Source organism: Arvicanthis niloticus, chromosome 24 (genome assembly GCF_011762505.2).
Source record: "Arvicanthis niloticus isolate mArvNil1 chromosome 24, mArvNil1.pat.X, whole genome shotgun sequence".
In the NCBI taxonomy this organism is placed as follows: domain Eukaryota; kingdom Metazoa; phylum Chordata; class Mammalia; order Rodentia; family Muridae; genus Arvicanthis; species Arvicanthis niloticus.
Genome location: NC_133432.1, coordinates 3,470,808 through 3,495,118, shown reverse-complemented (window position 1 = coordinate 3,495,118; position 24,311 = coordinate 3,470,808). Strand labels below are relative to the sequence as shown.

Here is a 24,311-nt window from a genome sequence, read left to right as displayed (position 1 = left end):
ACACTGACGACTTCACTGTTTCGTAATGTTTATCTGTCAAATATTTTAGGCCTTTCTATGTTCAAGATCTTACTGATTTGAAATGAGAACAATTTTGCCTCTTTGGACATAGGAAAAATTTCTTAACTGTTTCAAAGAGGAATAGGCACTTGGTTCTCCTCCAACTTACCCACTGGCCTCAGGTGCACAGGGACGGATCAGCAAATGTGCCTTTCTTACCCCTGGCTCAGTGCGAATGCCACTAAGGCTTGGTCATGTGACTGTTTCCACTGTGTGTGTGTGTGTGTGTGTGTATGTGTGTGTGTGTGTGTGTGATCAGTAACTCTTGTCAGGTTAAATCTTCACCCACTGCGGGTTTTCTAGTCTGGGAAGACCTGTTAAATCTTACCTTGTGCTGCTGTTTGGTGGAGAACTCCCCTCTGAGTCACTTCTCCTGTAGAGGAATGCAGCATCTCCCACATTGGTTTACTTGGCCCTCTGATTTAACAAGAGTTCAAAGCCAGCCTTGGCAACTTGAGACCATTTTTTAAAGCAAAAGGTTCTAGGTTTCATTAACTAGAAACACGTGAATCCTGAATCGGTGAGCTCTCAGAAAGACACTTCCTTCCCAATAATCTAAGGAGGCTCCCCCTCTTCCCACCTCCCTCCTCCTCCCTCCTCCCTCTCCTTTCTCCTCCCTTTTTACCCTCTCTCCTCTCTCTCCTTCCTCCCTTTCTCTTCATCCTCCCCGTCCTCCCCCTTCCCTTCTCCTTCCTTCCTTTTTCATCCCTTCTCATCCCTTCCCCCTCTCCCTCCTTCCTTTTACCCTCTCTCTTCCTTTTCCCTTTCCCTTCTTCCACCCTCCTCCCTTCTCCCCCTCCCCCTCCCCCTTCTTCCTCCTCCCCTCCTCCCCTCCCACTTCCTCCTCTTCCACCCTCCTCCCTTCTCCCCCCCCTCCCCCTTCCTCCTCCTCCCCTCCTCCCCTCCCACTTCCTCCTCTTCCACCCTCCTCCTCCATTACGATGGAGAGGACAGCTTGGGCTGAGATTTTCTTGTGGATTCTGTTAGCAGAAGGCCAGACAAGGCCGGCAATGTCCACATTTCAAGGGACCACGGTGGCGACTGCGTTTACAGCCATTCCGACCACGCAGCCAGCACCAATTTGTTTCTTAGGAATGCTGTGTGCTGTAGCCAGAGGGAAAGCAGACAGAGAAGCCCAGAATCTTCACACATCATAGAAAACCCGACTGTAGAACATTAGAACCGGGACTTCCGGTGATAGTCCCATCAGGCACTGTGGGGCAGTGGTTAGAGACCCACATGCTAGGCTGAGACCCTTGGGTTCTCCATATACACTTGGCAGCACTGTGGCCCAGGTAGATCCCCCGCCTGCCATGTGCAGATGTGTCCTGTCCCTGTGCTCTGAGAGCCCAAACCACTGCCTAATTTGTGACTGCCCCTATCCCACCCTGAGGTTTTCCATCTACTGGGGCAATCACATGACAGTTCACGTGCCAGCCAGCCTGCTCTCTTGCTTGGCTTCTGAAGTGCCTGCTATCTGGGGCACCCTCCTTGTACCTTTAGTTCAGAGCGGCTAACCCCAATCTCCAGGCTGTCTCTTCCATGCCTCAGTGCCATTTCTTGTAAAAATGAAAAGGTGGGGACTGGAGAGACAGCTCTGTGGTTCAGAGCACTAGCTGCCCTTGCTGAGGACCCAGGTTCAATTCCCAGCGCACACATTTTAAACCACAACCACCTGTAACTTCAGTTCCAAAGGATTTGAAGACCCTTCTGGCCTCCAGAGGCACCAGGCACATGCAAGGTACACAGACATAGGTGTAGGCAAGATGTCCATTCAGTGAAATAGGATGGTGGTGATGATAAGTGGTGATGGTGATGATGGTGGTGATGATGGTGGCAGTGGTGGTGATAGCGTCAGTTAACACACCTCCTTGATGATATAACTTGCTAAAGTTGCCTCTTTCTTGCCAAAGCAGCTGAGTTCATACCCCAACTCTGTGTATTCCTGGGCAAATCACCCCTCTCAACCTCAGTCCCCTCACCTATATGATGAAAATCTTGTGTTTATCATGGAGATTAAATATAACTCACCCCTCAAAGTATTTAGAAGTGTCGTGGATGCTTAGAATGCCCTCCATAGGGCTGGTGAGATGGCTCAGCAGTTAAGAGCACCAACTGCTCTTCAGGAGGTCATGAGTTCAAATCCCAGCAACCACATGGTGGCTCACAACCATCTGTAATGAGATCTGATGCCCTCATATGGGTATGTGAAGGCGGCTACCGTGTACTTTGGGCTGGAGCAAGCAGGGGGCAAAGCAAGAGGGAGAAGAGAAGGGGGGGGGAAGAATGCCCTCCATAAATGTAAGATAGTCTTACATTCACAAAGGCAATAACAATAACAACAATGTGTATTTTAAGGGATTGTCAAGGCAGTTAAAGTGCAACCGTATATGACAGAGAGTGGCAGGGAGCCCAGACTGCAGCTCAGCTCAGCTCCTGATCTCCATCCCTCTGGCTGTGTGTGTGTTTATACCATAGACCAGTGTTTTAAATTTACCACAGTGATCCATCCGAGGGAGGAGAGGCTGTATTCTAAAAGCCAACTCATTTTTCAAAGAATCCCAAGCTGGCCGTGGAGAAATCGTGACATGAAATCTGTGTGCGCGCATGCCAGGTCACCGAGCAGTCGCCCTAATCCTCTCTGTTTGCAAAGCACTTGACACGCAGAGTGCACTGCCACCCCTTATCACTCCGGATCCTTCTCTTATCTCAACACAGAGAAGGGGATTTATCAAAACCCTCTTCTTAGAGATGGGAAGCTCCAATTCAGCTGGGTGGCAGCCATCACTCAGGTTCCCACTGCCAGCAAATGCTGTGTTGAAGTTTAAAGCACAAGTCACCTCCTTCTTAATATGTGTTCCTTCTAGAATACTCTTGGGCTTCTTAGCATCCCAGGAGAGGCGTCTGGCAGTCAGTCAGTCAGTCAGTCAGTCAGTCAGTCAGTCAGTCAGTCAGTCAGGCTGGCAGGCAGGCAGAGATCCACAATATGTAAAAGCCAGTCCAAAAGCCAGTGACTCTCACCTTCCTTGATGGTGACCCTTCAATAGTACCGTTCATGTGGTGCCCCCCCCCCCCAACCAAAGAAATATTTTCATTGCTACTTTATAACTGTAATTTCGCTACTGTTATCACTTGTGACGTGAATATTTGTGGTCTTTGACTGCCCCCCCCCCCCCCATAGGGACCATGATTCACAAGTTGAGACTCATTGCCCCATGAAGAGACAGGAGTCTGATTCTCTTCAGTGTCCCCTCTATCAGGTGGTCCCATGTTCCTTGCTGGCCTTTGGATGTTCCTGGAACAACAAAGCTTGCTGGTGTCTCTAGGGGGACACCGAGTTCATATAGGGTTCCAGTCCAATCCTGTTCACCCCATGCTTCGGCTGCACCCATCTCATTGGCCTCTGGGAGTTAAGACCTCTAAAACAGGATGTGGCATCTTTGTGACCTTCCTATCCGCTGTTCCCTTGCAAATTCAGAATTCTGCAGGGAGGAAATGTGTTCATTTCTGGGTTAAGTTCCATCCACAAAAAAGCAGGTCCCGGGTCTGCCTTCAAATCAGCCAAGGAGACCTGCTTCATATATCAAACGTTTCCTGTGGGGTTTTGGAAGGAACACGGTTGCTGTTTGCCGAGAGTCATGGTGGACCCCATAGCAACCTGCAGCATACCAGGAGGTGAAGCAGAGAGGGTCTCTGTGTGGATCAGCTGACCCCCTCTCCCACCCCGAAGCATGTCAGTAAGCTCTGCAGGGGGCTCCTCATGCCTGTTCCAATCCCTGCCTACCTGGGCTCCCCTCACTTCTCCAGAGAGCCTAGGTATCAACCAGGGGCTTACCTGGCATGGAAGCTCTTAGTTTGAGGCAGAGGACAAAAGAAAAGGGGCCCAGCCTTTCAGGTGATGGTGATGCTGGTGGAGTCTTGTGCATGGACCTATGGCAACCCTGAGGCATGAGGCTGAGGCAAAGCACTCATGAGGCTGAACAAGCATCTAGTTCCACAGTTCCGGTGTTGGTGCTATCCCATTTAGTAGATGAGACTCATGGAAAACAGTACCTTTCTGGTGTTCTGTTTTGAAGTTTTGAAATACACTGTAGTCCAGGCTGGCCTCCATTTCCCAGCACTCCTCCTGCCTCGGCCTCACAAGCTCCAGTTTTAAAGATATGGGCCACCATGTCATGGGAGAGGTGAGGTTGAGCCCATGAGTTTAGTCCCTGAGAACCTTGGTCCTGGCCACTGCTGTTACTGTCTAAACTAACCTTTTCTTGGCTTCCAGATTGGCCACCGTGACTTTGACGTAGAAAAGCGTCTCCGCAGAGACCTCAGGAGGACACACGCTCTGTTGTCTGACGTTCAACTCCTTCTGGTCACCATTGAAGACAGCAAGACATCAATCAGCAAGGAGGAGCTGGAGAAGGTGCACAGCCAGGTGAGTGCTGTGCCCTCGGTGGAAGAGGGGCTCTTCTGGGAGACAGCCTGAGGCTTTCCCAGACCATCAGGGAGGCAGAGATGTGGAGTCACTTGGCAATGGGAGGCAAGGGGCAGGGTGTGTTCACTTCTGTTGGGTGGAGCCAATTGTCGGAGGGCATGAGCAGGTTAAGGCTCGGGCAAACTGACTGGGGCTGGTGTGTGTGTGCGTGAATGGATGCTTTTGGTAGCCACCGGGGCTGGGTATAGAATTAACATTGCAAAGTCAGCTCCTGGCAGAATCAAGAATAGCTGTGGCTGTCTATTCAGATGCTAACGATGCCAGTCCAGGTTTTCCGTGGGCTACCACCTGACACTGGTTGGAATCCCTTCGCCACCTCCTCCATGTACTGAATTCTCTGTGTGTGTTATCGATCAACTGGCACCTCTGGACAGCTCAGTACCTTGTCGTAGCCAGTCAGCAGAGGCTTGCTTACTCAGAGGTTTCAATGGTTCAGTCCATGATCCTTTGGCCCCATCCCTGTGGGCATGTGCTGAAGCAGAGCATTATGGGAGAGAGAGCATAGTAGAGTGGAGATGCTCTCCTCATGGCCAGAAAGAAGATAGGGAGGGAGGCAGGGAGGGAAGGAGAGAGGGAGGGAGGGTTTAGGGAAGGACCACCAAACAATCTAAGTTCCATCACCCCAGACATACTGGGCCACCCACTGGGCTATCCATCCTTCAATCTGGTTATCCTTCTTCCCCTCACCGGTCATTCTTATCCTGGTAACCACCATTACCCAGACCCTCATTGTTTGAATATTGCAAGTCCCTCGTCCTGGGCAGAGGAGGGCACTTGATGACTTCATGTTCCCTTCATGATCATATTGGAGTCATCGGCAGGCACTTAGTCACCATGAGAGCTTCAGAGAGGCTGAGGAACGCCCCGTACCCATTTTATAGATGGGAACACTTTGCCTAGTGGTGGTGATGTGTGGGGTTAAGTAACACAGTGAGAGACAGAGCTGGGACCTGGGACTTTTGACTCTGAGGGCAGAACCTAGGTCTCTCTTGGCACATTGAATCTTCCTGCTTGTAGGAGGAGAGTGGGGAGGCCTGGATAGCTCGGCTCAGCTGAAGAATGAGCATGTCACACTCACATCCCTGTTCTTGCCTCTCAGCCTATAAGTCTCCTCTGCCCCCAGGTGACTTTTCTGACGAAGGAACCTGGGGTGCCCCTCCCCACCTGCTTAAGAGTATTCCTGTGTCCCTCTACAGGGTTAAGATGTGTGTTCCCAGGAAACAGTCCTTTGGTGGGGGTAGCTTGAGCAGAATCAAAGGGCCTCATTCTTCTGAAAGTCCTCTTTTCTGTTCTCTGTATCTGGCTCCCATCAAAGGGATCCACAGCCTTGGCTCTCTGCTGCTGTTGTCATGGAAATGATGGTAGGAATGGAGCTGCTGGACCAGAGGTCAGGGTGCAGTTGCTTTGGCTCCTGACACATGTGTCCGGATACAAGGATGAGAGCTAATTAGATAAAGCACTGATGACTCCCGGAACCAGTGAAGCTCCTGGCTGGTGTCTGGCATTTGTCCTATGCCTGAAGGCCCCAGGGACAGAGGCAGACGGTGCAGGCAGGGAGAAGAGGGGGAAGGAGAGCCAGCCAACGTTGCATGGAGCTGCTGTGTGCAGTACGTGTTTGCTTGTCGGGTATTTATACAGAACCTGCTGCATACCACAGGATGGGTGAGATACAGGAAGGATTGTGAGACAGGTGAAGTGCCAGGCCTATGAAATTCAGATCTGGTGGAAGAGCCAAGCAGTGGCACAGGTATATGCAATGGCCTGACTCTGAGGGAGGAGGGAAGAAACAAAGTCCTGGGTAGGGAATCACCAGAGCCTCCCCTACCAAGGGTGGAGACCTTATGTCTGGAGGAAGGGAGGAACGAGGGGAAGGGTAAGAAAGGAGTCGCTGGCGATTTCAAGCCGAGCCTGCCTGACTCTGTTTTAAATTGCTGAGATTTGCAGGTGAGACTTGGCCGAACACTGTGTTATTTCAGATGATCCTTACCACTGCCTCAGCAGCTACATTATTTCTGCATTTAGCCCGTGGTACTCACGGAGAAGCCAGGAGCTAAGAGACTGACCGAGCACTTTACCCAGGGACGTATCGCAAGACATGCCAGCCATCCCGAGGGCTTGGACCTCTGTTCACCTGCTGTGATCTTGTTAACCTGTGTCAAGTGCCTGATATGGACCAGGTCTCATAGTCTTGAACACAGCTGTACCTCAGCGAGCTGAACATTGAGATCAGTAGTTTCTAGCCCTTTCTCCCTTTGTTCTCTCCTGTTGTTAAGCCTGAGTTAGAAACGGTCTGCTTTCCTGCCCCAGCCAGACCTGGATCCTTCTTATCCACCAGCACCATGATAAGGTTCCCTTAGACAGAACATCTCCCCGTGTGGGCAGATACCCCGATCTTAGTCAACACTAGAGGTTCATGTTCCCCTTGAGTATCCCTGAGACATGAATATGAGATAGGCAGGGAGTTCAAATCCTGCCTGGGTGACCCCAAGATAGCTCCTACCTATCAAGGATGCCTTTATCTTATCTTAAGAAGGCATCAGACCTCTTAGAGGACTTCATACCACAGAATCCATAGAATTTCCTTTGTTAAGACTTCTAGGATGGGGGTGGGGTGCAGTTAGCAGCGTGCTCTCTCTGCATGTCTGTAGCCCTGGAGAGGGTAGCTTCCAGCCCTGTGCCACATAAATTCAGATCTTGGGACATGAAGGCAGGAGGACCAAAGGTTCAAGATCATCCTTAGTTACATAGCAAGTTTGAGGCTAGCCTGGGCTACATGCGACCTTGTAACATAAGTACCTCACCTCTAATAAACCCATCTGGCACAGCAGGTCAGAAAGGGCCCTGGCTGGCAGCTCCCTCCTCCACTCACCTGTATAGGCTGCGGGAGAGGGGTATGCATTTGGCTTCGAGGTGCAGTGCTTTATAAAGTGCTAATTAACTCCCATGGGATGTGTTCATTGAAACTAAACTGGAAATGAGCCATCTCAACAACTGAGATCGATAATTGAGATATGTGTCGCACTAGTAACATCTGTGAGACCAGGGCTGGCAGGGGCTAGCACCTGCTCCAAGGAGAGCGGAAGCTGGTGGCAGCTCCTGGGCGCTGGTTAGTTATCTGTTTGTTTATGCCTTGATCCATGTCCGTAACCTCCCATCCCAGAGGAAGCATGAGATTGGCTTCTGTTAACTGGGGAGTGGGTTTTGCATGGACCTCTGTATTGTTTACTAAGTTCTTGCTCAGAGTCCTGCTTGCTCCTCCTGACTGTAAGAGCAGCGCTGCCACCACAGGTCTCTGGCACTGCCTCCAGCAGAGCTTCCAATCCGTGTCCTGTGCTCTCCCTGACCTTGTCAAATGCCACCTGTATATCTTCTGCCAGGAATTCTCTCTCTGCTGGCTTTGTGTCTTGTCTAAGAATCTGTCACCTGACTGGGGGTGGCTTCTTCTGCTGGGGATGGAACCTAGGACTTTGTGCATACCAGCCAAGTGCCCTTCCACTGGCCCCAACCCCAGCTTCAACTCCAGACCCAGACCCCGATCAGACCTAGACCCAGACCCAGACCCAGACGCAGACCCCCAGACCCCCAGACTCCCAGACCTCCAGACCCAGACCCAGACTAAGCCCCAGACCCAGACCCAGACCAGACCTAGACCAAGCCCAGACCCAGACCAAGCCCCAGACCCAGACCTAGACCCAGACCCAGACCCAGACCCCCAGACCCCCAGACCCAGTCCCAGACTAAGCCCCAGACCCAGACTCAGACCTAGACCCAGACCCAGCCCAGACCCAGACCCAGACCCAGACCCCCAGACTCCCAGACCCAGACCCAGACCCAGACTAAGCCCCAGACCCAGACCCAGACCAGACCTAGACCAAGCCCAGACCCAGACCAAGCCCCAGACCCAGACCTAGACCCAGACCCAGACCCAGACCCAGACCCAGACCCAGACCCAGACCCAGACCCCCAGACCCCCAGACCCAGTCCCAGACTAAGCCCCAGACCCAGACTCAGACCTAGACCCAGACCCAGCCCAGACCCAGACCCAGACCCCCAGACCCCCAGACCCAGACCCAGACCCAGACTAAGCCCCAGACCCAGACCCAGACCCAGACTAAGCCCCAGACCCAGACCCAGACCCAGACTAAGCCCCAGACCCAGACCCAGACCCAGACCCAGACCCAGACCCCCAGACACCCAGACCCCCAGACACCCAGACACCCAGACACCCAGACACCCAGACCCCCAGACCCAGACCCAGACTAAGCCCCAGACCCAGACCCCCAGACCCCCAGACCCCCAGACCCCCAGACACCCAGACACCCAGACACCCAGACACCCAGACACCCAGACCCAGACCCAGACTAAGCCCCAGACCCAGACCCAGACCAGATCTAGACCAAACCCAGACCTAGACCAAGCCCCAGTCCCAGTCCCAGCCCCAGACCAGACCTAGACCCAGACTCAGACCCAGACCCAGACCCCCAGACCCCCAGACCCCCAGACCCCAGCCTGCCACCTCACCTTTAGAAAGATTTTAAAGATCTCAATATAGTCTTCATTGCTTGCCTGCAAGATCTACAGGCGACTTCCCACCATCCTTTGTACCAAGTCCAGGTTCAAATGGAGTTCAGTGGAGTTAAGCACCCAGGTACAGAGCCCAGCTTCTTCCCTCTGGTCTCACCATCATCCCAGCTGCACCCCACCCACTGCCCTTCCCCACATCAATTCCCACAGAGTCAACTTTGCATGATCTCTGACTCTGTGGGTCTCCAGTTTCTACCTTCAGATTCCTCTTTGCCTGAGGAGTGCCTGTCCTCTGATCTTGACCCCTGGCACTCATTGTTTGGCACCCTCTATGCTTCCCGTGGGTGGGGTGAAAGGTCATCATGTCCTGACCTCACCCCTGACTCACTGTCTACCGAAGCATCCTCCTTGTCCAGCATCACAGAGGTTATACGAAGCAGAATTGGAGTTTGAACCCAGGCATCTGGATGGCAGGACTCCAGATGTTCAGATGTTAGCCTGCCACATCCCGAGGTCCTTTCAGAACCTCTGGTGTCTGGTGGGCCCTTCCCCTCAGAGACTGTGACTAGGCCATTAGGCCTTGCCCTTCTTCACCACGAATTCCCAGCTGTGATTAACTACCAGCCTGGGGTTCCCATCAGAGAAGACAGATGACCCCCGGATCCATCCCCTGTGCCCTTAATTGGGGCATTTGTCACAACCTGTCACCTGTGCTTCCATGAGGCAGCAGGGCTAATTAACAAGCTCTGGGGAAGATGCCCTGATGGGAGTCTTTGTGTGAGCAGGCACCTTGGGGACGCGGCTCCCCAGCCCTCTCCCAGAACAGCAGCCTCACTGGGGGTTTTATTTGAAGAGCTCTTGTTTTTGCTCTCAGGACGATGTTCGGGGGGAATTGATTCAATATTAACCTAACCTCCTGTCAGGGGAGGATAAAGAGCAGGTTGTAATTGGTTGGAAACATGGTGGTCACAGGTTTGTTCGCCCACAAATATTGACACTTCCACGGCGGTGATGAACGAAGCGTGAAGAGGGCCCGGTTTTACATTACAGGCAGGAAAATCTAGTTTTCTGTCTAAAGGACAGCCTCTGCTTAGCTGGGGAGGGCCAGACAAGTAGCACAGCCCCGAGACCCCAAGGTGACACTAACAGGAGAATCAATCCTTTGTACACCACCAGGCACCCTGCAGTGCCTCAGTGCCCGTGACCTAATCCTGTGTCACCAGAAGAGCAGGAGCACAGTGGTTTCTGGGAAGCCTGGGCAGGTGCTTGGAAGCAGATCTCCATGCAGTCTGCCCAGCCATTCCCATTGAAGGCAGGAGCCCTGTGACCCATCTGAGGAGGAGGCTTAGCATATGGATTGGGGCGGTGCTGCAAAACAAGAATTGGGTGAAACCTGATGGGCCGGAGCTGAGGGAGTGTGGCTCAGTAGTAAGACCTGAAAATGGTTAAGAAACTCAGAATGTGGCTGAGGATGCTGTACCTCTAGCATCAGGGATGGAGTCAGGCAGATCCTAACAGCAGCTAGCTTCCAGTTCAGGGAGACACCCTGTCTCAAGGCAAGAAAGTGAAGGGTGGTAGAGAACACTCTAGGACATGCTCTGACCTCTGTATGCACGTGCATGGGTGTGTAAAACCAGAACACTTACATCTATGCACTAAAACACTTACATGGGTGCACCAGAACACTTACATATGTGTGCACCATGCCCAACAGGTATACACTCACACCACACAAGCAACACATATATACCACACATGTACATACACCATACACACATGCATATCTCACAAACACATACCATATGTGCACATAACATATCATATATACATGCACACCACACACATACCATTTATACATACACCACACATACCATACACATATGTACAGCACATACATACAGCATATACCACACAATGCATATATACACACCACACCACACATGTACACATACCATGCAATGCACACACAACACACATGTAACACATACACACCACACATGCATATATCTCACAAACATAAACCACACACATATTCAACATATACCATACATACACGCATACCACTTATACCACACACTACATACAACACACACTATATATACACATACCATACACACATGAATACCACATACACATACAACATACACATACACACATGCACACACACATAAACATCACGCACACACACCATATACACATGCATGCCACTACCCCCACACACTATTTTTCTGTTTTGAAATACTTATTTCTTTGAAACTGAGTTTCGTGTAGCCCAGGCTAGCTTCAGACGTGCTGTATGTCAAGAATGACCTTGATTTGTGATCTGCCCACCTACACCTCAGAGAGCCGCCATTCCAGGTGTGGGCTACCACAGTCCGTTTGCGAGGTGCTGGGGATAGCCCAGCTCCTGTACTCTAGGTAAGCCCTCTACAAAGATCTTAAAACTTTTGTAGAAATGGAGAGAAGCTCGTATCCATACTTGGCAATTTATATCTGTTTGTTTGTGGTGCTGGTGTAACCAGGACTTGATACATGGTCCTTAAGTTCCCCACCACTGAGCTTTCCAGCTCCCAGATTCACAATAGGGGGCATTTTACCAAATCTGTTTCATCAGCATCTTCACAGACCTGCGACCCGGAGCATCTGTGGCCACATGAAAAACTCTGAGCCCTTTCTCCTCATCAAAATCTAACTTTTAACACTGATACCCGTGCTAGCTGGGCATGGCCGCTCACGCCCTTTAGAGCTGAGGCTGGAGGATCTCCACAAGTTCAAGTCCGACTCGTGCATATAATAAAACCCTGTCTCTCCCCCATCCCCCACGTATAAACACACACCAAGTTTCTGTTTTCTAAACCAGGACAGACTGGGTCTAAAGGTTTTGTGTGGTTTTTGCTTTTGTTTCTTTGTTTGTTTGGTCTCACTGCAGCCTGAGGGCGGAGGCCGATTTCTTCTGTTCAGTGTTCACACTTATGGTCTCGTAAATATCCTCACGAACCTTAAGTCTGGGCACTTGGTTTGCCACAGGGGCAAAACATTTTCCTGTTTGCCCCTGACACAAAGGTGGAAGGCTCCCCATGGCATCTGAGAGCTGAACAAAACAAGAGAGAACCCAGGTCTGGGGATGTAGCTGAGTGTGTGAGTGCTTGCTGAGTGTGAGTCCAGTCCCTGGGTTCAATTCCCAGTACTGAAAACACTACTCCAGACACACCAGTGAGTGGTAGTCTCCACGTGGACAGGACAGTTCTGGAACACTCAGTAAAGGCCCAAATAACAATGATTGTCACCATGTAGTCTTGGACCTCATATCTTGAGTCGACCATCTGCAGTGCGTTGCACAGACCCCGGTTAGAGTCTGTTGACATTTTTTTAAAATTTAATTTTAATTATATGTATGTGTGTGTGTATGTGTGTAGGGGTATGTGACGTGAGTGTAGTTGCTTGTAAAGACCAGCAGAGGGCACTGGAGCCCCTGGAGGCAGAGTTACAATAGACAGTTTAGACTCTCCTACCATGAGTGTTGGTGTGGGGATGTGGAGATAACCCTTAGCGAGAAACAAGTGGGACAGAGAGCCACAGGCCTCTGCAGCTGCTCGAAGGGTCCTGATTTACTCTACACAGTGGCTCCCGGCACCCCTGCGGTATGACAACACAAAGGACCCAAGGCGAGGACAGTAGCTGCTTCCCCTGTCTTCAGGGAAATCTCCTCAGGAGATCAGCCCCTCCCCTGCAGGCTCAGGGGCAGAAGAGTCAGATTTGGCTGAACAACACACATTGTGTCCTGATTTGCCCTTGAATTCATAAATGCATCCTACTTGGCTGAAAAACTGTATATAAGTTTATGTCCCAATGCTGGTCTCTGGAGTCCAAACCCTGGGAATCTGTGGGCTCTGCCTCCACTTTCCCCCATTTCCTGGTCCCTGCTCCCATATGCTCAGACCAAACTTGGATCCTCTGGACAAGCAAGCAAGTGCTTCCAGGCACCGAGACTCTCCCTTCTCCCCAGACCTCAGTGCACATTTTTAATAGGTGATGGCTTTTGCTGCCTGTGGTTGGGGCTGTCTGCAGTGTGAATCGTCTGTGACCCTCTCTGGAAAAAACCTCCACACTGAAGGTGGCATCTTCCAGCCTCTGAGGTGGCATGCTGAGCCTGGAAAATGTCCAGTCTAGCCCGGTAAACTCAGGCAGAATAGTCCCCCTGTGGCATTTTCTCTTCTGTATTTTTAAATCCCTCAAGTTGTTCAACTAAATCCAGAAATGTAGGCTCTAAGCTCTCTACAAAAATGCAGCGTTCCTGTCCCACCTCTCTCCGTCTGTCTGGCTGACTCGTCTAGAAGCCCTGTAAGTCCAAAGAAAACATTTCCCCCGTGTATTTAAAGCAGGCAGATGGCTTCTCCTGAGAAAGCAAAACCATTCCAGGCTTACAGTTGATGCGTATATGATGGGATCTCAGTCACCCCCTGTGAATGTTAGTGGCTGGTGGAGAGACTGTGGGGAGGGGGCAGGTGGGATGGGAGAAACGGTGGGGGATGGGAAGGCATTGAGGGCAGAGGCAGTAGAAAAGAGGTCTGTAAGCAAGAATTGTGTGCAGATGGGTATGGGGGATCCAGGAACACTTAGGTCTGGAGCCTTGGGGACTTGAATATAACCTTGGCAAGTCACAGGTCACCCTCCTCCCTCTGCAATGAAATAGTGTAACAGGGTAGGCTGATCCCCCCACAAACACACCCAGAGTGGAATGGGCTGCAGCCACTAGCAGTATCCAGTGACCGCACAGGACCAGAGGGATTGTGGAAATTTCTATCTCCCCAGCCCCATGAGAGGAAGAATGTTCTTCCTCCTGTGAAGGGAACCTGGAGGCCTGTCTCCCCACCACAGGTGTCTGCCCCACCCTTTGTGCACAAGAGCAGCAAGTACATGCATGTGCGTGAGCATGTGCACGCATGCACACACACACGCACATACACATGCACACATATACATACACACAGACACATATACACATGCACATATATACACATGCACACACTCACAGACACATACACATAAACACATATAAACCCATGCACACACATACATACATGCACACATATACATATATACACATTCACAGATACAGACACACATGCACACACATATACACACATGTACATATATGTATGCACAGACATCCACATACATATACACACATGTACACACACATATGCATATATATACATACACACTCACAGATACATACACACATACACACATGCACACATATACTCACACACACTCATACACTAGTTTTGCAGCTTTCTCTTAGTCCACGCTGTGTGTGCATCTTTGATTCATTTGCTTGCCAGCCTCAGGGTTCTGAGCACGAGCCACCCAGCTCAGCTCAAGTAGGAAAGCAAATGGTCTGGGAAGGTTTGTGGCTCAGATGTCTTTAGGCTCCATCTGGGTGCTCCAACTGTATCATTACAAATGTGCCTCTTAGGCTGGGCTTGCCCAGCACCTGGAGGTCCTGACTTCACTTGTCTGAGCTACCAGAGGGAAAAAGGTCTCTTGGCACCTTTGACCTCAATGTCTTCAGTCCCCAGCTCCTATCAGGAGAGTCATAGGCTTGTCTCCCAGCTGGGCATGATCAGGTTGATCACAAACGCAGATGTTTGGGGGACAGATGTTTCTCATAGTCTACAGACATGGGTGGAGACTGAGAGGCTGCCCAGGCTTGGGTTCAGATCCCTCCATTCACTGTGTGGACAGCCATGCACAAGCTCTCCACTTTCAACCAGATAGGATCTAACGGCTGCTGTAGGGATTAGATGAGCTACACTGAAAAGCGTCCATCCGGAGCAGGGCAGGGCTCAGAGTTCTTCCTTATAGTCTGCGTGCATGCTACCCCTAACTTATACAATACAGACTCGGAGCCTGTAGCCAGCCCCCAACCTCATCCTCAGCCTTGTCCCCTCTTGTCCCCTGGAGGCGCAGCTGTCTAGCTATAGTCTTTCAGCTCCTTCCTCTGCCCCAGGATGTTTGCACTTGTGACAACCTCTGGTTCTATCAGGACAGAGTTATCCTTAGTGAGACTCCTGACTAGGGCTTTGCCCCCTACCTCTGTGGGAGAGCCCTTCTTCTGACCTCCCCGCCTCACCAGAGGCCTGAGAGTTCCAGCTTGGAAGACCCAACTCAGAGCAAAGACTCATGTCCTCTGTGGGTGACTCCTTAACCAATACCAGGAGTACCCCAGCTCCTTCAGTTGCTGTCATGACCACTGTGACATGTGGGTGGAGCACTGTGATATCAGAGCTGTTCTTTGCCTGTTTAGAGGATTATTCCCCAGCGAGCTGCACACACCCTCTGCCTGCCTCTCCTTGCACGGTCAGCTTGCTACATGCTCACTCAGAGAGGATCTTTAGCAGGACCTGGTCTGCGATCCTACCCCTCTCTGGTCTCTTAGCGCCAAGTCCTTTCACTTAACTTTGGTGGGATTTTCGCTTGTTTGTTTGTAGAAAGGATTGGTCTGAAACTCCTGTTCCTCCTGCCTCAGCCTCCCAAGTGCTAGATTACAGCTGCAGGGCCGTAATCCCTGGCTATATCCGTAAACCTTCAGGAGTCAGTGTTTTCTGAAGGGAGATTGTGTGTCTCTGGGGAATTCTGGGCTTGAACCTGTTTCTTAGAGCTGTGTGTCTTTGGGTGAGGTGGAGCCTTGAGTGTTTACCTTGGGTGTTTCCGGTCTGGAGCATTACTGAGGGTGTATTCTATTTGGAGACTCCAGGGGTCAAAAGAAACTGCCGGATGCACACGGGGCTTGGGGTTTGTGTGACGATATGGGCTTCTCAGTGGGATTGTTCACTCGTGGTGGGGGGTTGGGGCACGCTTAGGTAACTGTAGGCTACCAGCAGCCGAGCAGGCAGAGGGTGAGAAGGCAGTTTAAGTTCCTGGCTCAGCCTGTAAGATCTGGTCAAAGCCAAGCTTAGGAAGGCTCTTCTGTGCAGAACATTTTTTCTTTTAAATGGTTTGAAGACCAGCTTGACCCAAGCCCCGTTCAGGGCTGGCAGGTTTCTGTCATCCTTTGAGTCACGAAGCTCCCATGATGGTTGTCCTGTTGATTCCACTATCCCTGTGCTCCCTAGAAGGTTGTCACAACTGTCCTTGCCTGTCTTCTCTAGAAAGCAGGAGCAGTTGACCGCTCTCTCCCCGCGTGGTGTGTCCTGAGCCTGGAACTGAGTGGGGAGTAGGTATTCTCAGGTGCTTGTCCAATGGGGCTAAGGGACAACCCACTCCTGCAGCAGAGTTCAGAGCTCTGTCATGGAACAGTGCTGACGGCCTGGAGCACAAACACTGCCCACTCACACAATGGCTTCTTGACAGACAGGGGTGTGAGAGTAGCCAACTAGGGCTGGACCGGGAGGAAGAGAGGGTCTCAGAGAAGCAACTTCTCCCGGTTCCTTCTGCTTGTCCTGTGCAGCTGGAGCAGAGCGAGGCCAAGTGTGAGGACGCATTGAAGACCCAGAAGGTGCTGACTGCAGACCTGGAGAGCATGCACAGTGAACTGGAGAATGTGACCCGGAGCAAGACCCTGGTACTGTCCCTCCCATACCCTCAGAAGTACATGCACGGGGTCTTGCATTGACCTGCTGGGGACACAGCCTTGTATGGAACTAAGATGCTTAGGGTGGATCTAGAGGGCACCCCCTTGAGACTACACCGAGTCACCTGGGGGGTGGGAACAGGCTTCTGTTGTAACCCCTCTGCACACTCAAAGAAGAATAAGAGGACTTGTGGACCTACTGAGTGTTCAGCAACCCAAGAAGCAAAGGGAATTGATTATGGGCCTACTGGGTGCTTGACACTGAATTCAACAGAAAACACACACACACACACACACACACATCAACAGTGAGATCCCATTTATAAAGGCAAGGAAGGAAGCCTGTTGTGGACCTACTGTGTGCCCTGTAGCATGAAGTTGCACCTGATGATTATGCGTACAGCTGGCCATGTATGCATGTGCTTACAGCTATAGGGGGTTCTTGGGATCTTCTTGCAGGCCTACTATGTTCTTACTGCCATGGGGACTCTTGGTATTCATCATCAGACTGCTGCATGCCACCTCATCTAAGAGAAAAAGCCTGTCTCTCAAAGGCTCACTTCAACTCCTTGCAATCGAAAGCCCCAGCTATTCATTATAAGGTTATTATCTGTGGTCACCACTGAAGGGGGACAAATGAGCTGTGCTATAGATCTATCACATTGGTGACAGTGTCTAGGGTCTGGAGGATCTGACTTGGCTTAAGTGTGCACTTAATGTACAGAATTCTATAGTTCACGTAGAGGTAGAGAGGAACCAAACCAGGCTTGTGAGGAACACCAGTGAGCTTCATTGTCCTGTGTTTTACTGTTCTGAATGAAGGGGAACACATCCAGAAACACACATACACACGCACATGCATGCACACACTCGTACACATGCACATGCATGCACACACTCGCACACACACACATTGCCTTAGGGTTTCTATTGCTGTGAAAAACACCGTGTCCAAAAACAACTTGGGAAGGGAAGGATTTATATCTTACACACTTATATTGTAATTCATTATTAGGGAAAATCGGTGTGAAAACTCAAGACTGGAACTAAAGCAGAAGCCATGGGAGAGTGCTGCTTACTGGCTTGCTCTGTCTGCTTTCTGAGTGCCTAGAACCGCTCATCCAGATGGCAGCACTGTACACAGTGGGTTGTGGGCCTCATTAATCAATAAAATGCCTTGGGAATAGACCAATCTGGGGGGAAGGATTTTCTCAATGAAAGTTTCCTCTTCTCAAATGACTCTAGGCTGAGTCCAGTAGATGAAAAGTTAACCAGGAAATGACTATACACGTACAAGCACGTACAATCACAGGATGCACCTACATACATATAAAGTCATCAAATACACACACAAAAGTAATACCCTTGGAGGGAAAAAACTCCTCAACTAAATCCATCTACCTACTTAATAGACATTTATGGGGTACCTGTTGGATGCCAAGTCTGGTGCTTTGTACTGGGGATATTCCTGTGTGCAGGTCAAAGTCCGTGTTCTCAGGGACAGTACAGGTTTGTACTAACATACCTGAGTCATGGACCTTTAGATGTATGTGCATGGATTCCTAGAGGTTCACACAGGCACAGATCTCTCCATACACACTGCATCCAGATTCCCTCCACCAAACATTCAGTATGTGCTAGCACACATGCCTCTCGCTGAGCTGCCCCCTGTCTCTCTGCAGGTGGATGAGCAGCTGTACAGGCTGCAGTTTGAGAGAGCAGACCTCCTGAAACGCATTGACGAGGACCAGGATGATCTGAATGGCCTCATGCAGAAGCACAAGGACCTCATTGCACAGGTCAGGATCCTCTCCCAGTGTGTGAATTTGGTAGCCATAATGGCTCAGAGGTAGGTAGGAGCTGTCATTTCCATAAGGCCCTGGGGGAAGATGGCATGTCCTCTGGAAGATAGCTTCACCAGGAAAACGCTGACTTACTCATACAGGCACCTCCCTATCCGCACACCCATCCACCATGAACCTGCTCGTCAATCTGTCCATCCAGTTATGTCCTAGTCAGTGTCCCATCCCTGTGAAGAGATGCCTTGACCAAGGCAACTTTTAAAGGAAAATATTTAACTAGGGCTGGCTTACAGTTTCAGAGGTTTAACCCATTATCATCATGGTAAGGAGCATGATGGCACATATGGAGGTAGAGCAGTAGCTGAAAGTTACATCCTAATCTGCAAGCAGAGGAAGGAAGAGAGAGATCCTAATCCTTCTCAAATTTTGCCACTCCCTGAAACCATCACAGGCTCCCTTCCCATGTGCTCATAATCCATCCACCCACCCACCCATCTATCCATCCATATATCTACCCATCCACTGATCCATCTACACTTTTATCCACCTACCCACCCATCTATCCACCTACCCATCCATCCACCCACCCATCCACCAATCATCAGTCTATCTACCCATCTATCCATTTACTCATCCATCCATCCATCCACCCATCTATCCACCCACCCATCCATCAATCATCAGTCTATCTACCCATCTATCCATTTACTCATCCATCTATCCATCCATCCATCCATCCATCCATCCACCCATCCATCTATCCATCCATCCAACCATCTGTCCATCCATCTATAATGCTGTCTACTCACCATGACCATCAGTCTAGCCACCACCCACACACTCAACCATCCAGTCTGTCTATCTGTTGTTCCCAAGGACTTGCTCTGTATCAGGCCCAGTGAACAATACCAAGGACACTTTGGTAAGCAAAGGGGCATCTCGATGGCTTTATGAGCTGAGCAGATGCTGCCACGGAGCTACCCAGAGAAGCATGTGGTAAGAGTCAGGCTAGTAAACTGAATTGAGAGTCCAGGAAAGGACTGAAATTAGGGAACACTTGCCCAAGGAGAAGGAACCAGGTAGAAATCTGAATGAATATCAAGAGTTAATGAGTTTGTAGTGGAACCATGGGATCCAGAAAGAAGGTAACAGGTGTGTGGGAGGGAGACACATAGTGTGTCCATGGAGTTCTGGAAAGGCTGAAAGGAGGTTGATGAGAGAAGGAAGGGGAGACCAAGAGAGAGAGAGAGATGGACCAGGCTCACGGAGGGCTTCCTTTGATGGGTGTTGGGAACCACTGTCAAGCTTGTGAGAGCTAAGCAGGAGAGGTGCAGCTGGCATGTCACCTTATCCTGTCCACTTCACTATGGCAGAGATCTTGTTCTACAGGAGGCTGGAGCTCAGACATGGTGTTGAGCACTTAAAGCCACAATGTCAGGCAAAGTCAGAGAAGAGTGAGGTCTGTGGTGTGGACTTTGGTTGCTGGAAAGAAGAGAAGCTTGGGCTGGAGTAGGGGGATGAGTCAAGGGTCCCAGTGGGTTTCTGGCTACATCCCTGGGGAGAAGTCAAGGAGCATCAAACATTTTCCTCGATCTCATCCCCAGAGGTGACCCAAGAAGCATGTCCTCTTGCCTCCAAAGGACAATATCAGGACATGTCTACCAGACAAGTAGACCTAACCCACATAAGGAATGGAATCACCAGGGTTACAGCCACCATCATAGCAAGCCTGAGTTGTGGTTAATTTTGTCCTATGTAAAAATTGTTGGGTTCAGCTACAAGTGAAGAACATGTTCTAAGACATGTAAGCAAAACAGATACATGAAGGGGCAGGAGCCAAGAGGCCTCCACATCCTCAGGAACTGCATTCCTCTGAGATCAGCAAGCCTTAAAAGCCCTAAAGGGGTCTTGACTCCCCTCTCTCTTTGACCTTGAGATTAACCAATGGAGGGGGCTAAGAAGACATTCAGACCATTGTTAGATGGGGATACCAAGGAGCAGTGACTCACTGTGGCTGCTGTCCAGGTGCAGATTCCCATTTCCCTGACACTCACAGTTCTTATTCCAACTTAGTTTTATCATTGCCCTGACTTGACAGAAGCAACCAAAGGGAGGGATACAGGGCTCATGATTTCAGGTGGTTGGATACCAGAATGCTTGGCCCCAGGTGCTTGGGAAGAGCATCACTGTAGTTAGAGTATATGGCTCATGGCTGACAGGAAGCCTTGGAACTTCAGCAGGAAGGAACCAAGTGACTTGTGACCCCAAGTGACTTAGATCCTCTATCTTAAGCTGTACCATCCACCAGTCCACCAAACTGTGTGCTCAAATGTTGGTTGGACCAAACCATCTTTGGAGGCAGACTACTGACTACTACATTCCAAACGCCTACTGGTGGCAAGCAGCTCCTCCCACCCCAGCCTACAGGAGACACTTCACATTCAAACCAGGAGTTTTATCCTGGAACTGTGGGCAGCACATTTTGATCTGGGCAGCACATTTTGTTCTGGGCTCTCCCCACAGCATGAGTCATAGAGAGCTCAACAACCATTGTGTCCTCGGGATGATGCTGTGGAGTGACTCAGCAAATAGATGATATACTGGGAAGTTGTGACTCAGCAAATAGAGATGGGGTGTTGGGAAGTTGTGACTCAGCAAATGGAGCTGATGAGGTATTGGGAAGGAGCAAGAGGCATCTTTTAAGGACCAATTTTTGTCAGAGAGGTTCCGATAGAGAGCTCTGTGAGTCAGGGAAGATTCTCAAAAGATTCTTTGCCTTGTTTTCTGCCTCTCCAGTCAGCTGCTGACATTGGGCAGATTCAGGAGCTGCAGCTGCATCTGGAAGAAGCCAAGAAGGAGAAGCAGAAGCTGCGGGAGCAGGTATGTACTCACAGCAGCCCTGCTGTAGGAGGAGGTAGGAGCCCTCTGTTCCCTCAGGATGACCCAGTCCTTTGCTCAACTTCAGTCGTGTGCCAGCCAAATCCAGAAACTCCTAACACACCGAAATACAGATCCTCCCACACTGGTCACAGGTGCCTGGCCCCGCCCAGCACACAGGCAGTCCAGACATCCTTTAATGCAGGCTTCTCCTATTTGTTTCTTTCTCCCTCTGAGAAATCATTCCCCAAAGAAGAAAGGATGTCTGTGTCAGAGCTGTACCGCGTTGAGAGCTATTCCAGTTGAAGCCCAGACCCCTTTAAACCTCAGTACCCATTGGGTCATTCTTACCCGCGAACTTTCTCAAAACCCTGCTAGAGCTGATGCACATGCCTGTCAGAACGATCAGGTCTCATCACATACATGGCCACTGACTCTCGACTAGCCAAAGACAGAAGTAACAGGTCTTATGATAAAAACAGAGAAATGGAAGCTCAAACAGGAAATGACATGTTTGCTCATGCAAACAGGAAGTAGGCTGTGAGGTTGGGCTTCCAGCTTCCCTTGCTGTGGCTTCAGATGCAGGACTTTTTCCCCAGCCAGCTTGGGCCTTTCTCGTAGCAGGGAGAAGGTGGGGGGTGGGCAATGAATGAGCCACAAGGTACAGGACTTGTCACCTCTCAGCATCTGCAGCCCGGGGCAGGGCCAGTGTGAGGGTTAGCAGTGCTGGCCTGTGTGGACAGTCAGCGTGTATCAGTTGAGTGGAGGTACCAGGGATGAGATCCAGGGCCGGCACATTAGTGCCAGCTTGTTCCTCAATGTACCCCAGCTGCAGGTGGCTCAGCTTCGCATCCAGTACCTGGAGAAGTCCACCGTGGAGCGCGCCATCGTCAGCAGGCAGGAAGCTATCATCTGTGACCTGGAGAACAAGATCGAGTTTCAGAAGATGCAGATGAAAAGATTTGAGGTACTTAGAAGTCATGAGCCGCTGGGGGGCAGAGCAGGGAGAGGTGTGTGTGTGTGTGTGTGTGTGTGTGTTCCACCTCCGCAGGTCATCAGTTGTTCTCATGGCTGCCTCTGTTCTTGTCCCTCCCCTGTCCTTTTCCCCACGTTCTTGTCCCTACTTCCTGAAGCTACCCTGTGCTCTTGCGCCTTGTCCTCTACTGTCTGTTCCCACCAGAAGTCCACCTCCCCCCCACTCCGTTTTTACCCTGACTCTCCTGTTTTCACCCTCCTCTCCTGACTCCTCTCATCTCCTGTCTCCCCTTTCCCTCTCCTTCCCTTCCCCTCTCCCCGATTCAGCCCTAGACTCCACCCACCACCTATTAGTCCGTGGGTACCATTCTCCCCATCCCCACCTGTCTATTTGTCCTCTCATACACTTCAAACCCTTCGTGGGCAGTTTCTTTCCCACCTATCCGTGGCACCTCTTGGTACAGGGTAGACATACGAACATGGACACCTACAGCATAGAGCAGGTTGTTGACTTTACAGGGTGGAACCTTCCAGAATAGAGAACCCAGATGGCTGCAGGAATGAGGCCTGCGAGGTATAGCACAATCCCAGCGGGCTTGAATGGAATTTGTTGAAGACGTTGACGTCCATCTAAGCTGGTCCTCTCAGCATGGGTTCACTCCAGTTCTGTGGTCCAAGGGATGTTTACAGAGCTCACCTCCATTGTGGAGATCCTCCAGTCTGTACCTTTCATTCGGCGGCACTGCTGTGTGAGGTGGTGGGTAAGGACAAGCCTCACCATTAGAGTGAGAACCTGGTCCCCGGGAGGCAGGCAGGCATTGATTGACACCTGCTTTGCCCCTCCCCTTCAGAGTCTGTGATCTCATTTCTCAGCAGCCCCCGCCCTTTTGCTACAGTGTGTTTGAGTGTGAAAGGCTGTGCCCCTCATTCTGAGAGTCTCCCAAGCCCAGGATCTTGTGGTCTCTGATACAGCTGCTGTGGATAAACAGGAGACATTCTTGTTGACCTCCACTGTCGGATTTTCCAAACAGTTCAAAAGACCAATCAGGCAGGAGGCCTCCAGAGCACTGGAAATTCTGGGCACTGTGTTGAATGGCTGCCTACCTCATGAGGGTTCCATGGAGTTGTTATTCAGTTCTAGCACAGACAGCTAATAGCAGAGAAGAAACACCTGATAGTTGAGTCCGAATGCACCCAGCCCAGTGTTCACCAGTATCTAAAAGTATCTTAAATGTATCAGAGTCTGTGTCCCTGCTGCTGAGGACTGGGTTGTTAGAGACTGCTGCGTGATCTCTCTTCCTCCCGAATTCCTCTGACAATCTCTGAAACGGAGCCTCACGGGACAGCTTCCTTATGGATGACAGTGTCTGACCCTGAGTCTGCCTCCTCTATCCGTGGCTCCCAGAACCCTCAGCAAGGCTTGAAATAGTCACAGGGCCCTTGCTTCTGTCAACATGCTGCTGTTTGCCCACTGGGATCCCACAGATCGATGGGATCCAGGCTTGTTGGCTGCCTAACGAATCCGAATAGCCCTGGGGTTTTTCTAGCATTCAAGGTGCCTGGCAGTTTTTTGTCTTCATCTCTTCATTATGTCTGATGGGTTTCTGTCCCCAGGAAGGCAGAGCATGGAGGGGCCAGAGGAGTGTTCTCACCTAAGGCTCCGTTTCATAAACCCAGAAGCCATAGGTTTGGTTGGAGTAGAGTATTCTTTCTGAGATGTCTCTCCACTTCCCAGATCTTGGGAGGCACGGGATCAAGGATTATCAGGCTCTCCTTCTGCAGCCCCGTTTGTGCCGGACTCTGTATGCCAAATGCCTACTTTAACATGTTAGATCCTGAGAGTGTGTTGGGGCCCAGACACAGGAGCCCCCACCACAATCACCTACCCTGAGCCATATGTCAGAAAGTGACAAAGGAAGGAATTGAACCCAGAGCCACTCAGAGGCACATTCTCTGTGCCTTCATCGCATAGTCTCTCAGAATCCTTCTTATTTTCGAAGTATATTCTTAT

The 24,311-nt window shown here is 50.6% G+C and overlaps 1 protein-coding gene across 1 annotated transcript in view; it reads left to right on the top strand.

The window, feature by feature from the left end:
• The window catches only part of Myo18b (myosin XVIIIB), a 186,033-nt gene that overhangs the window by 97,755 nt on the left and 63,967 nt on the right, over positions 1–24,311 (top strand). The window contains exons 33-37 of the mRNA XM_076922279.1: positions 4,334–4,486; positions 16,524–16,637; positions 18,329–18,445; positions 21,245–21,328; positions 22,155–22,292. Of these exons, the coding sequence (XP_076778394.1) occupies positions 4,334–4,486; positions 16,524–16,637; positions 18,329–18,445; positions 21,245–21,328; positions 22,155–22,292 (606 nt within the window). The remainder of the gene's footprint in view (positions 1–4,333; positions 4,487–16,523; positions 16,638–18,328; positions 18,446–21,244; positions 21,329–22,154; positions 22,293–24,311) is intronic.